General features: G+C 49.6%; 1 protein-coding gene across 6 annotated transcripts in view; it reads left to right on the top strand.

Annotated features, from left to right (window-relative positions):
* LRRK1 (leucine rich repeat kinase 1) overlaps nucleotides 1–14,416 on the top strand; it is a 135,238-nt gene that overhangs the window by 85,251 nt on the left and 35,571 nt on the right. For all 6 annotated transcript variants that reach the window (XM_043922574.1, XM_043922570.1, XM_043922573.1 and 3 more), the window contains 9 exons: nucleotides 40–266; nucleotides 1,297–1,424; nucleotides 1,514–1,677; nucleotides 2,652–2,789; nucleotides 3,870–3,982; nucleotides 4,990–5,066; nucleotides 10,043–10,172; nucleotides 12,594–12,706; nucleotides 13,144–13,358. In XM_043922574.1, coding sequence (XP_043778509.1) covers nucleotides 40–266; nucleotides 1,297–1,424; nucleotides 1,514–1,677; nucleotides 2,652–2,789; nucleotides 3,870–3,982; nucleotides 4,990–5,066; nucleotides 10,043–10,172; nucleotides 12,594–12,706; nucleotides 13,144–13,358 — 1,305 coding nt within the window. The remainder of the gene's footprint in view (nucleotides 1–39; nucleotides 267–1,296; nucleotides 1,425–1,513; nucleotides 1,678–2,651; nucleotides 2,790–3,869; nucleotides 3,983–4,989; nucleotides 5,067–10,042; nucleotides 10,173–12,593; nucleotides 12,707–13,143; nucleotides 13,359–14,416) is intronic.

The raw sequence follows: 14,416 nt of genomic DNA, 5'->3' as shown, positions 1-14,416 counted from the left end.
ATCACTGGCGTGTGCTCTGCCCATTTCCCCAACACCCAGGCTCTTCGTGTGAAATGGTCCCACCTCAAGCTGCCCTGGGTGGATCTGGACTGGCTCATCGACATCTCCTGCCAGATCACAGAGCTGGATCTTTCTGCCAACTGTCTGGCGTCCCTCCCCTCGGTCGTCCCCTGGGGCCTTATCAACCTCCGGAAGCTGAACCTCTCGGACAACCACCTGGGGGAGCTGCCCAGCGTGCAGTCATCAGATGAAATCATCTGTTCCAGGTAGGCTCCTGCCCCGGGCCCCGGTGGGGGCCCCGGCCGTGTGAGCCTGGCTGCCCCCACACTCTGCCTGCAGAGGCTGCTTCCTGAACTTGTGCTCCCTGATTGTAGCTGGTGCTTTGTAAAGCAGATTTTCAGCTAAAATAAGAGAAGGAAGTTGTGGGTGCCTTCAGCAAACTCTTGGGCACAAGGTCCCGGGCTGCTGTCCACGTGAACACAGGGAGTTCTGACAGGGTGGTTTGTCTGGCCCACGTGTCCACTGCTCTTTGCAGCCATGCAGGCCTGCTGGCCCATGATGCCCAGTCTTGGTCCTGCCAGCAGGAATCAGAGGAAGGAGGCTGGTGGAAGCAATGGGACCCAGACACCCCGGCTTTTGGCCTGCCTCCCAAGAAAAGTGAGCAGGAAGCAGTTAACTGCACAGGATTCTGGTCATGGTCTGACAGTGTGCCTGTCTCTTTTTCTGGGAGGCCTTGGGAAGACACCCAAGCCCCTCTGCTGAGGCTGCACGGGGAGGGGAAGGACCTTCCCTTCCCTGATGTATTGATGATCATGCCTGTAAGCCCTCATTCCGTATGGGACATGAGCTAGTTTCAAAAGTTAAGTCTCTAAGTGAAGAGAAGAAAAGAATGTTGACAAGAGCATAGGGTCAGTAGTAACTCATGTGAAAAAAGCCCCGTACAAAAAATTAAACAGCCGCCATGGAGTGGGGGGTCCTTAACCAGGGCAGACTTGAGAGTCCAAAAGGTTAAAAGCACTCTGGACTTACAGTAGCATCTAGGACACCAGCTTGTTCTGTTATCACATACTTGAGAAAGGTTACATCCCTATTGGTCAGTGAGCCCCGGACCCACCGACGAGAGCTCTGGTCTTCTTTTTCTACACGACATAGTGACGGTAACATGATGAACACAATCCATGGTGGTGTTTCAGTGCACATTCCTTGTCCTTGTGCCAGGAGAAAAACACATTTACAGAGAAATATGTAACCAAGGCTTGCTTCTGATGCCTTGACTTCCTTCTTTCCCAACTACAGGCTACTTGAAATAGACATTTCCAGCAACAAATTGTCCCACCTCCCACCAGGATTCCTGCATCTCTCAAAACTTCAAAAACTGACAGCTTCAAAAAACTATTTGGAAAAATTGTTTGAAGAAGAGAGTGGTATGTTTCATCATCAGTAACCTGATATACTTTGTCGTTTTCTTCTTGATTGGGATATGTTTACCAATTCATCCTCTTTTATCTTTTAGCCACGAACTGGATTGGTTTACGGAAGCTACAGGAGCTTGATGTTTCTGACAACAAACTGACAGAACTCCCTGCACTTTTCCTCCATTCTTTCAAATCACTCAATTGTCTAAACGCCTCCAGAAATAACCTGAGGGCGCTTCCAGATGCCTGGGCTTGTCCTTTGGTTAGTAACTTTCCAGAAACTGTGAAAGGAGTGGTCAGTCCCACAGAGCTGAGAGGGTGCACCATGCTGCCTCCCCTCGATGGGCAGAGTTGCTCCCATGTCATAGATGAGCGTGTCTGTCACTCAGCATCTAGCAGCTGAGGGTCTTAGGCAGGTAACTCACCCGAGGGCCAGCCCCCCTGGCTTTGGGTTTGAGATTGGCACCATAGCACCTATAAGACTTTCCACAGCTACAGCCTGGAAATGGGATGGCCCGGGTCGAGTTCTGTCCAAAAACGCAAGGTCGTTTCTTTAGGACAGCCATAAAATAAGAATGAAGGAGAGAAGGCATAGTCTGCATCCATAGCACTCCCCTTCAAATGGTGGTTTTGTTTCTTGGGAAGTTTGCTTGTTAAAACAGATGGAACCGCATAAAGTATATTTGTGTTTTCTTGCTGTTATTTTTAACAGCAAATATGGAAATTCTCCATTCCTCACATTAATATTTCTAGTTTAAATGTATATGTGTGTGTGGTGTAGGCTCCTCTTCAGAACACTCTCCTGAATTGTCCCATTATTTTCAAGGACAATGGGCCAGGTGTCCTGGGGGAAGGGAAAAGACCGCGAGTCACCTTGGTCTCCCCAGGAAACCATTCCCACCATTCCCTGGAGCAAGGACAGGAAAACAGGGCAAGGATAGTCTGCATGCATGTGTGCTTCAGTTCAGTCTGACCCTTTTTCAACCCTGTGGACTATAGCCCACCAGGCTCCTCTGTCCATGAGGACTTCCTGGCAAGAATATTGGAGTGGGGTCTTTACTGCTGAGCCAGTAGGGAAGCCCAGGAATAGTCTGTAGCCTCTTAATTAGCTGAATTGTATTTATTACAGAGGTTTTTGTAATGGTCTTATTTTTAACATTAAATTTGGAAAGTCTTTCTCATAGAAACCCCTGCCTTTAAAAAGCTGATTAATTCTCTTTATTGTCATACTCCTAGAAATGTTGCAAAGCATCCAAAAATGCCCTGGAGTCTCTACCAGACAAAATGGCTGTGTTTTGGAAGAACCACCTGAAGGATGTGGACTTCTCAGAAAATTCACTGAAAGAAGTTCCCTTGGGACTTTTCCAGCTTGATGTAAGTCAAGTAATAGCACCTTATTTCTCATTTTCAGCTTTTGCAAGAAAACCACTCCACGTTACAGTTCTATGTACTTCTTCAGAGCTTTTGAGACAAAGAAAAAATAAGTTGAAAAGTTTAACCATCAATATCATGCATGGTTGCATGCAAAGATTGAGAGGAAATGCACAAAATGACAACAGCTCTGGGAGGAAGGTGGGATGATGGGTTTTCGTTCTCCAGAATTTTCTTTAATGTTGACAGTAAGCACAGCCCAGCAGCCCCTTGGACTGACCCTCTGTGGTTCTGTTCCTTCCTGGCTCCCGAGTGGGCCCGCCAGGCCCGCTGGCGCACGAGGCTCAGGCAGCAGCCCCGTCCTGCCTCCCTGCCCGGAAGCAGAAGAGCTGGAATTCCCGGGCGTGAACTCAGGAAATGCCTTGTGCCAGAGCCCTGGCTGTGTGTGTCCCAGCAGGCTGTTCCCAGACCTGTCTGTTTTTCCTGCCCCCGTGGGAACCTCTGAAAGCAGAGCATGGGTCCTATTCGCTGCTTGGTGCCCAGTGGGAACCTCTGAAAGCAGAGCATGGGTCCTAGTCACCACCTGGTGCACAGAGCCAGGCCCGGGTGGGATACCCTCCATTGCCCCAGGGGAGCCCGTGTCAAGCCGGCAGAGGTTCCGTGACTTGGGCGGGTCACCCTCGGTGTTGCTGCTGCCACCGACCCCTGTCCAGGGTGTCACCTGGGACAGCCCAGGGAGCCATCCCGCTCTTCCCACCCCTCCTGTGCTGGCACTGTGGCCTCCTGGGCCTTCAGACTCTTCTGCTATTCCCGGGACAGGTCCACAAATAATTGTCACTCTTAAGAAGTGTCAATTCATTCCTATCATTCTGGAATAATTGCCTCGCCTTGATCTAAAGGGAAGGATCTGTTAACTGTCCCATTCGCCCTTTCTGCTGTGATGTCAGGAGTCTGAAGACTCTGTGAGACCCCTCACTGTTGGAATCCCTGTGAGAGTGAATTGGTTGTAACCGTTTGGTTTCCCTTCCAGTCCTCCACCCCCGTGCTGTCTGACGTCACCTTTGCTCTCTCTCTCTGCCCCAGGCCCTCATGTCCTTGAAGTTACAGGGAAACCAACTGGTGGCCCTCCCACCTCCAGAGAAGTGGACCTGCAGGCAGCTCAAAGCCCTGGATCTCTCCAGAAATCACTTTGGCAAGTAAGCAGGGGTGTCTGTCCCCGGTGAGCTCTCAGCTGTGTGCATAAGCCCAGTCGCAGACCCATGGGATGGCATCCATGCGGGGTCACTGAGCGGCCATGACAAAGTGCCATTGACTGGGCGGCTGAAACGATAGGCATGGATTTCCCCCAGTTCTGAAAGCTGGAAGCCTGAGAGGGAGGCGGCGGCAGGGTCGGTTTCTCCCGAGGCTTCTCCTCGGCAGGCAGACAGCTGACCCCATGTCCTGACACGGTCTCCCCCGTGCCTGTCTGTGTCCTGATTGCCGCTTCTTGTGAGGACACCAGGCAGACTGGACCCAGGCCCACGTCCATGACCTTGTCTTAACTGGATAACCTGCTTAAAGGCCGTGTCTCCAAATACCTCACATTCTCAGATGCTGGGGGTTAGGGCTTCAACATGTGAGTGGGAGGGGCACAATTCAGCCCAACACAGTATCCTGCAATTTCCGGTCTTTAGGGACTCCTGGAGAGTCTCCCTGTATTTAGCCTCAGTTGTCCTTCTGTTCAAAAGTTTTTGCCAGTCACTAGCCAGTATGTGTAGACTGAATAAAAAGTACCCTCCAAGGTCTCCTTAGGAAGACCAGCTTCCTTAGTTCACTTGCTGAGGGCCACCACTGCGGCATCTCAGTGGAACTTACCCCTCGCAGAGAGCTCCCCGGTGAAGAGAAAAGCGGCAGCCTCTGGAGTGGGCCTTCCTGCCAGGCTGCCCCTGCCTGAGACCGAAAAGCTCAGGAGTGGAAACCGCCAGTCCTGCTGGTATTACGTCACCTTCTCTGCTTGTTTTTGTTTTTTCCCAAAAGACTTGTGAGCACAACTGGTGCAGTTAACAGACAATGGCTGTCCACGCTTACACGTCGGCCACAGGGGCCCCAACACCCTGCTGGGGGTATTTTCTCCCTTCTTTCTGTGTGCCATTGTATAGTCACAGCCCGAGTAGAAATGTCTTTGCCATGCTTTCCTCAAACTTGGGCGTTTCTCCCCCTGCAGAAACGAAGACGTCCTTAAAACAAAGCGCATTTCCTTTTTCACCACCAGAGGCCGCCAGCGTTCGGGGACGGAGGCAGGTGTGTGTGTTGCTGCCGGGAGGTGAGACGGCTGGGGGGCCTGCAGGGAGGCGTCTCCGGTGGGCTCTGGCCTGCAGTGCCCTGTGGAGTGCCCGGGCTTGATTCGGGCTCCTGACTGTGCCCGTGGCTCGTGCCACACAGATGGCCAGTCCATGTCCCGAAACCCCCTTTCCTGTCTGCAGCCCAGTAAGTCTGGCAGCTCCCATGTATGTATGGCCTGCTGTGTGAGAACTGCCCTAGATGCCTTACATGCGTCAGTCTCTCTGTAACCATCACAACATGATGTGGGTTGTGATTTTCCATCTTGCCGATGAGGAAACTGAGTCTCTTCTTATAGGGATGGTAACCCTCTGTGGGGCCACCCTCAGGAGCTCATCTAAACTCGGGTCACCTTCCAAAGACTTCATCTCCTAAAGCCATCACGCTGGGGGCGAGGGCTCCCACTCACAGATGTGAGGGGACCTGATTCATTCTGAGCACAGGGGTAACTGATGTGGGCAGGGGCTGCTGAGCGGGAGAGCCAGGCCAACACCGTGAGTATCGGCCCTGGGCCTGGGGGCTGCGCTCTCCTGCCTCCACACCGCGGCTTCCTGTGAGGCGCGCATGGAAACACCGCGGTCCTGGGTCCTGCAGGCTGTCCTGGCTGTGCTGAGACTCTAGAGGCGCTTGAGGTCTTCCTCCAAACTCATGACAAGGCCAGTTCAGCAGAGAACATTTCTAGGAAAATAGTTCTTTTTGTTCCTTATTTCTGTAAGGTACAGTGAGAGGTATAGACTTGCCCCTCACATTCAATCACCAGCCCTCTTTTTTAACCTGAAAGTCAGGAGTTCTAAAGCCATCAATGCTCATAGATCTATCCCTGTGGATACTGTCCCAATGGAACCGATATTTAGGTTATTTTAGGTGTAATAAAACTTTTTTCTTCAGCTTGATTGATCTATATTGACAACTGCTTTTTAAGTGTAGATGGTGTCAGGTGGGAATAAGAAATGCCACAGAGGCCAAGACATATTTACAGGAGGTGAACTAAACAGTCTGCCTACCTGTTGCCCTTTTTTGATGATTACATATGATTGAAAAAAGAATGTATCATAGTGGAACAGAGAAGAGTCCAAAAATAGACCTAATATAGGAATTTAGTGTGACACAAGTGGCATTTCAATTCAGTGGGAAAAAGAATATTTTATTATTTTAATAAATATTGCTGATATAACTGCTTTGTCCAGCTGAAAGAAGGGAAAACACTGCACCAGTGCCCTCCTTACATCAGTTACAAATATCTCCATGCAGATGTCAGCTTGAAGCATTAAAAAAAAAAAAAAAGAAAATAACATTTAAGAGCATAAATATATAACTTGAATGTAGGCAGATCTTTAAAAGCTAGGTGGGAAATCCAGGAGTAATTTTTGAAAAAGCAGAATCTTTAGCACTGTAAAAAATGGGAAAACTTTGTTCAGTAAAAGCATCGTAAGCAAAGTCATAATGCAAACAGACCAAGAAGAAATATTTGCAACAAAAATTGTTGCAACATAAACTGGCTTAAGTCCCTAATATACAAAGACAGCTTACAAATTGACTTTTTTTTAAGTCAACCCAATAGGCAGAAACTGGGCAATGGATATAAACAGTTCATAGGAAAGGAAGTCCAGATGGCCCAGGAAGAAACAGAAAGGCCTCGAACCTCGCTACTAGGGAAATGCAATTTGGAATTTCATAACTGATCCTTTTCAAAACAAAGGGCCTTAGGACTTTGGAAATTGAGTCCAGACCTGAGGATTTCACTTGGGAGGAAGGAAAAACGAGCATTTTTCTTCTCATGGCTGCCCAGACGGGGTGGTGGGCAGGAGAAGGGCTGCTGGTGGACCTCAGCTGCACTCCCACCGCGGCAGGCCAAGCCTCGGGGGTTGGAGTGGACTAGTAGGGTGTCTCTAGTCTAGAAAGGCAGACCATGCCGGCGCCTTAGGAGGTGGGCCAGCACTCCCGGGGGACTAGCCGCTTTTTCATGAAACCGCCAGAGTGCAAGACCAGAGGCACACGGGGCCCAGCGGGGCAGAAACACGCGCCGTGCCCTGGAAAGTGGCCCCGTGGTGGCCAGCAGGAACATGGCTGGAGCTGGGGAGGACCCAGCTCGGGAGGCTCCCTGGCAGGGGTGGGGGGCGCTGTGCTGCCCACACACGACAAGAGCCCCGTGATTTTGTCGATTTCATCTAGAGAGTTGAGGCCTGTGCCTGGGTGAAAGGGAGAGACACTTTTCCTAAGAGGGTTGTTCTCTCAGGCTGTTGGCCTGGGGTAAGGCATCATCTCTACTTGTTTGCAGATGGATAAAAAACTCCAAGTAGATTTATGTACACTCAAGTAGTCACGTTGGCGCAGTGGTCTTGTCCAAAAATAATTTGGGTGGCCATTTTTACAGTAAAATTCAGACCAGCTGAGTCATAAATAATGTATGAATAAGTAATTACAGTTCATAAATACCTTGAGCTGTGCTCTCTGCCCAGCCCGGTGTTCAGAGTTTCCATTCTGGGCCAAGAAGTCTGTGACAGGTGTTGTCTCTGTATAGAGGACAAGTCCCTTATTCCATCTGTCTGTTTCTTAAAGAGGCTTCTTAAACACCAAGGTGAAACTAAACATGGAAAGTACAGAGGCCATGTGTTCAGAACGTGTTCTCCGGGAAGAAAGTGGGTCTTTCTTGATGTTTTTTTTCCATGCAAATTAGGGCAGGGTGAAGTTGATCATTCTTTTTCATTAAAAAAAAAAAACAAAACACACACTTTTTGAACGTTTTCCTTATAGAACAAGGCTTAGTACAAAGCTGTCCTTAAGAGTCTGTTGCACATTTATTTCTGTAGGGGCCACTGTGTTGAGTCCCATTCATGTGGTGCTAGCTGAGCAAATTATCCAGGCGCCAATATCAGTATTCTGTTATCGTCTCTCCCAGAACGTTCTCTGATGCCAGGTTACCCTGTTACCATTGCGACTGCGTCTGCATGTGTGGAGAAAAGCCAGAGTTAAGGGCGGAGCTGTGATCCAGGGCAGAGGCATCGTTTCAGCCTCACAAAAGAACTCCAGCTTCTCTGTCTTGTGTGTCTGGCAGAGAACTGGCTGAGAGGGCTTTGAGGCCGTTGTTTTATCTTGAATTTGAGCTGGAAGGGGCCCTCAGGGGGGTGCTCACCTGCCCCCATTCTCCCTGCCTCAGGAGAAAGGAGAAGGCACTTCAGAGATTCTGTTGCAATTCGACCCTCTGATTCCTATCAGTTTCCAAGCTTTCCCCACATTCTTTCTCAACTCACACATTCTGGTGCTGTAGAAACAGCAAATCTGATGTAATTTTAATAGGAACCTTAAAACCAGCATAATTACTGAAATCACTTAAATGTACTAGAGAGTTGACTCGTTCCTAGGAAGCATAAAAACCAAGCCCACATTATTATTTTTCAGTTAACTGGCTGTTTTATAATTCAAGAAGTAATATATGCATTAATGTATGGTAAACAAAATTTCCGAACTGCACCCAAGGGTGTGGAGTGAATATTCAGCCTTCCAGTGTTACCAAACTGAACTCGGGTCCACTCACCCGTGTCCAGTAAAGACCATGTAGTGACACTGGGTCGTGGTGAAGGCAAGCACAACGTTTATTGCAGGTGCCTGTCTAGGCAGGCAAGCTGTCCAGGCAGCCAGTGCTCAAGAGCTTGAGCTACCCAAAGGCTTTCAGGGAAAAGTTTCTAAGACAGAGTGAGGGAAGGGGATTATGGGGGTGGGAGCAGCTCACTGACATTCACCTGACTGATTGGTGGTGAGGCAGTTGGGAGTCAGCATCAACTTTCTGGTTCCAACGGTCTGGGGTCTACGTGCTTGTGGACAGCACACAGTTAACGCCTTCCACCTGACGGGGGTCTCAGACTCTGCAAAACAGCTCAAAGGACATGGCTCAGAATATTCTCTATAGCCCTTGAGGAGGAAGTAAAGGTCCTTGACTTTGTTTAATGGATGAATTATTGTTATTTTGACTTGCTTGACTGTTTTCTTTTCTTTCTGCACTTTCTCAACTTCTCTGATGAAAAGTACTCTTTGGAGCTGGGGAAGCCTAGAAGGCCCCAGTTTTTCTACAGACAAGAGGCGAGCAGAGGACATGGGGTTGGGGAGGGCTGTTCTGGGAAAGCCCCATAGGGTCCTGCCCAGTTACACCAGTGATCTCCTTCTCCAGAGAGAACTACGGAACTTCACGTGTCTGTGGTATCAACTGCGTTTGTGTCTGACGTCCACTATAACATATAACATCTGTAACATGTGGTATTTGTAGTGTATATACACATGCTGATAACATGTAACATGTATACATATTATTGTGCATGTGTGGTATATGTGTGCATGCATATAACATATGTGCGTGCACATAACTTCATGTAACAAAAGTAAGCATGTAGGCATGTGTGTTGTGTGCACATGCACAAAACATCATATAGCATGCATAATTATGCACACATGCATATAACATATCTAAGTGCATGGGGGAGCTGTTTTTTCACATGTTTGCACACGTTTTATGGTACACAAATTTAGGCTTCTAGATACCTGCTTCCATACCTTGCTTTTTTGATTTACCAGTATCTCTTATGTATCTCTTCATACCCATATATGTAGACCCACCCCATGCTTTGTAATAATTGTATAGAATCCCATTATTCATTTAACCAACTGCCTGTGGGTGGACATACAAGCTGTCTTCTACCTTTGTTACTGCAAACTGTGCCACTGAGTGTCCTTGTTCTCACATCTTTGCCACACATGCTAGGATGTCTGTAGGACCATTTCCTAGAATTGGAATCCCTGGGTCAGTGAGATGAGCATCTCATTCTGATAGATTTGTCAAAATACCCTCTAGAGGTTTTACCAGTGTATGCACCCACCTGGCCTCCATGTTGTGATGGCCCAGAATTATCTTCCAATGTACAGTCTGCTTTGCCATTTCTTTGCAGTGTGTGTACTGGAATTTCCTGCTTTCCTGAGTGAGTCTTTGGAAGTCCTTTGTCTGAATGACAACCACCTGGATGCAGTCCCACCTTCAGTTTGCCTACTGAAGGGCTTATCAGAACTCTACTTGGGAAAGTAAGTACACAGCCAGCGCTGCTGCACCGGCCCTTCAGCCCAGGAAGCAGAATGTCCTTGTGTGAGACATCCAAGGGCACTGGAGCCAGGGAGACATTATCTACATACCAAGAAGCAGCAGTTGGATTTTCAGAGCCAAACTTAGTCAAAGAGGTAGGGGAGGGGGAGGTAGGGGTAGCTATACAAGGATGTCTTCCTTGCTATTTCACTCATTTATAATAGGAAGAGCAGCTCAATCATCCATCCTTTCATTCACTGAGTACCTACTGCCAAATAGTGCTGAAGGATTCAGACAGTGTGCAAAATAATTCAGGCTACATTGCCTTGTCTAGAAGAGGTAGTGATCATCTTTATGATAGTGTAATTAATCGAAGAGATGGAGAAGTTGGGGGAGGGGACCCTGTTTTAATCCATGGGGATTTGCAGAAGACAGAGCTGCCACTGTACCAGTGGCTTCCCAGGGAGAAAGGCTTTGGAAAACCATGCGTGTTCAGTTGCACAGTCATGTCTGATTCTTTGTGGCTCCATGGACTGTAGCTCACCAGGTTCCTCTGTCCATGGAGTTTTCTAGGCAAGAGTGGCTTGCCTTTTCCTGCTCCAGGGGATCTTCCCAACCCAGGGATCGAACCTGCATTTCTTGCGTCTCCTGCATTGGCAGGCAGGTTCTTTACCACTAGCGCCACTTGGAAAGGCTTTGGATTTAGTATTTAAATGAAACACTTGAAATCAGGGCCTAAGATATTTGGTTTGGGGTACAGACTGTCAGTGGCCTCCACAGGCCCAGGAGGCTGACAGGCTGCTGTGTGTATGTGTTCTCCCATGGTGCATGTGTGTTCTTCTGTGGTGCGTGTGTGTTCTCCCGTGGTGCGTGTGTGTTCTCCCATGGTGCGTGTGTATGTTCTCCTGTGGGGTGTGTGTGTTCTCCCGTGGTATGTGTGTGTGTGTGTTCTCTCATGGTGTGTATGTGTGTTCTCCATGGTGCGTGTGTGTTCTCCTGTGGTGCGTGTGTGTTCTCCGTGGTGTGTGTGTTCTCCCATGGTGTGTGTGTGTTCTCCGTGGTGTGTGTGTTCTCCCGTGGTGCGTGTGTATTCTCCGTGGTGTGTGTGTTCTCCCGTGGTGTGTCTGTGTTCTCCCGTGGTCATGTGTGTTCTCCTGTGGTGCGTGTGTGTTCTCCGTGGTGTGTGTGTGTTCTCCCATGGTGCGTGTGTGTTCTCTGTGGTGTGTGTGTTCTCCCATGGTGTGTGTGTTCTCCGTGGTGTGTGTGTTCTCCCATGGTGTCTGTGTGTTCTCCCATGGTGTGTGTGTTCTCCTGTGGTGTGTGTGTGTTCTCCCTTGGTGGTGCGTGTATGTTCTCCATGGTGTGTGTGTTCTCCCGTGGTGCGTGTGTGTTCTCCGTGGTGTGTGTGTTCTCCCGTGGTGCGTGTGTGTTCTCCGTGGTGTGTGTGTTCTCCCGTGGTGCGTGTGTGTTCTCCATGGTGTGTGTGTTCTCCCATGGTGCATGTGTGTTCTCCCGTGGTGTGTGTGTTCTCCCGTGGTGTGTGTGTTCTCCTGTGGTGTGTGTGTATTCTCCCGTGGTGGTGTGTGTATGTTCTCCATGGTGCCTGTGTGTTCTCCCATGGTGCGTGTGTGTTCTCCTGTGGTGCGTGTGTGTTCTCTGTGGTGTGTGTGTTCTCCCGTGGTGCGTGTGTGTTCTCCCATGGTGCGTGTGTGTTCTCTGTGGTGCGTGCATGTTCTCCATGGTGTGTGTGTCCTCTCATGGTGCATGTGTGTTCTCTGTGGTGCATGTGTGTTCTCCATGGTGTGTATGTTCTCCTCTGGTATTTGTGTGTGTGTTTTCCCGTGGTACGTGTGTGTTCTCCATGGTGCGTGTGTATTCTCCCATGGTGCCTGTGTGTTCTCCCGTGGTGTGTGTATTCTCCGTGGTGTGTGTGTTCTCCCATGGTGTGTGTGTTCTCCCGTGGTGTGTGTGTTCTCCTGTGGTGTGTGTGTTCTCCCTTGGTGGTGCGTGTATGTTCTCCATGGTGTGTGTGTTCTCCCATGGTGCGTGTGTGTTCTCCTGTGGTGCGTGTGTGTTCTCCGTGGTGTGTGTTCTCCCATGGTGCGTGTGTGTTCTCCCATGGTGCGTGTGTGTTCGCCGTGGTGCGTGTGTGTTCTCCATGGTGTGTGTGTTCTCCCGTGGTGCATGTGTGTTCTCCATGGTGCATGTGTGTTCTCCATGGTGTGTGTGTTCTCCCCTGGTATTTGTGTGTGTGTTTTCCCATGGTACGTGTGTGTTCTCCATGGTGCATGTGTATTCTCCCATGGTGCCTGTGTGTTCTCCCGTGGTGTGTGTGTTCTCTGTGGTGTGTGTGTTCTCCCGCGGTGCGTGTGTGTTCTCCCATGGTGCATGTGTGTTCTCCCATGGTGTGTGTATGCCCTCAGCAATCCTAGCCTCCGAGAGCTCCCTCCTGAGCTGGGGCAGCTGGGCAACCTCTGGCAGTTGGACATTGAAGACCTGAATATCGGCAACGTGCCTGCAGAGATCAGAAAAGAAGGTAGGGCTCCCTCAGCATCACAACCCCGCCCTCTGCGCCCCAGGGAAAGACGCTCAAGTCTAGTTGTTCAGGACCTGGAGCAGACACTCCTCGGGACCCATGGAGCCTCCCTCCAGCTCCCTTGTTTGGGAAGATGCTGTCAAGTTCTCCAGAACTCGATGGTTGCTGTGGGCCATGTGACCAGACTGTCTGTGACCCGTAGAACCTAGGATGCTGCCTTTAGATCCCTGACTTTTAGATTTCACTTTTGGGGTGAATTGTATCACACCTTCTCTCCATAGACCCAAAAGTCTTCTCAGTCCCTACCTACCCCTATCCCATTAGAATACACAGAGAGTGTTCCTTTAGACAAGACTCTGATTCTCAAGAGCTGTGAGTGTCTTCCCAACTCTGTGTCAGCAGCAACATCTCCTTTGCCCCACTGTGGTTTTGCACAGGCCCCAAAGCGATGCTGTCTTACCTGCGTGCTCAGCTGCGGAAAGCAGAGAAGTGCAAGCAGATGAAGATGATCATCGTGGGTCCGCCGCGTCAGGGCAAGTCCACCCTCCTGGAGATCTTACAGACGGGGAGGGCCCCCCAGGTGGTACACAGCGAGGCCACCATCAGGACCACCAAGTGGGAGCTGCAGAGGCCGGCTGGCTCGAGAGCCAAGGTCAAGGATGATCGGCGTGCAGAGTCCCTGTGGGAGGGAGGGCGCGCCCTGGGCCCCTGCTTCCTCCTCACCAGAGAGCCTAGGACTTTCTCTGCCCAGTGCCTGAGTCCCAGGATATTTGCAAGAGTCATCATGTACTGTTTTAAACCAGCTCCTGCCAAGGACAGTGAATCATTTCTTAAATGTCCTTGTATTTTTTCTCTTATAGCTGAGCTGAGGTTCCAGGGCAGTGGTTCCAAACCCTGGCTGACAGTTAGACTTCTTTGATGAGCTTTTAAAGACCACAATGCCCAGGCCTCATCAGCTCTAACCCCAAGGACTGTGATTCAGATGGCCTGGGACAGGGCCCTTCCCCATGGCGGAGAATGAACTACCGCTGTAGGAGTGAGACACACCAGTAGCTACCCCTAGCAGAAAGGCCGAGAAGGCAGCCCCAGAATGAAGGCCCTGTCCTCCTTGACACCCGCTTTCACCCCAAGTTCTGAAAAGTCCAGTTTCTAAGCCCTATTTTAAATGAGTCCTTCAGTGAACCTGTTAATCATCCTATTCTCCATTTAGTATGAGACAGATGAAAGCGAGAACAGTCTTACACTTGAATCAGAAAAGGGAGCCTGTTTTCTCCCAGCCCAAGGGATGAGCAGGTGCCAGTGATGCCTCCCTTACCTGCTGCTGTGTGTGTGGCATACCCGTGGCCACACAGGGACACAGGCGCAAGGAGGTCATCTGTGGAAAACTCAGCACCCTTGAGGCCAGAGGCTGCGTAATGTTCCCCACAGCCCCCAGCACAGGGCCAGCTGGAGACCAATTTTGTTGCAGAGTCTTTCACACAAAATCACTTTACAAGTAATGGGAATCCAATTTGAGTCATTAGACATTTAAGCTGAATGTCTATTTTTTTATAACTTAAAAAATCTCTTTAGCTAGAAGATAATTGCTTTACAATGTTTTGTTGGTTTCTGCCATACAACGTGAATCAGTTATAACTGTGTGTGTGTGTGTGTGTGTGTGTGTGTGTGTGTATCCCTCCCTTTTCAGCCTCCCTCCACCACCCCTCTAGG

Source organism: Cervus elaphus, chromosome 13, assembly GCF_910594005.1.
Source record: "Cervus elaphus chromosome 13, mCerEla1.1, whole genome shotgun sequence".
In the NCBI taxonomy this organism is placed as follows: domain Eukaryota; kingdom Metazoa; phylum Chordata; class Mammalia; order Artiodactyla; family Cervidae; genus Cervus; species Cervus elaphus.
Note: the sequence above shows the minus strand (reverse complement) of the source record. Positions and strands in the feature narration are given on the sequence as shown.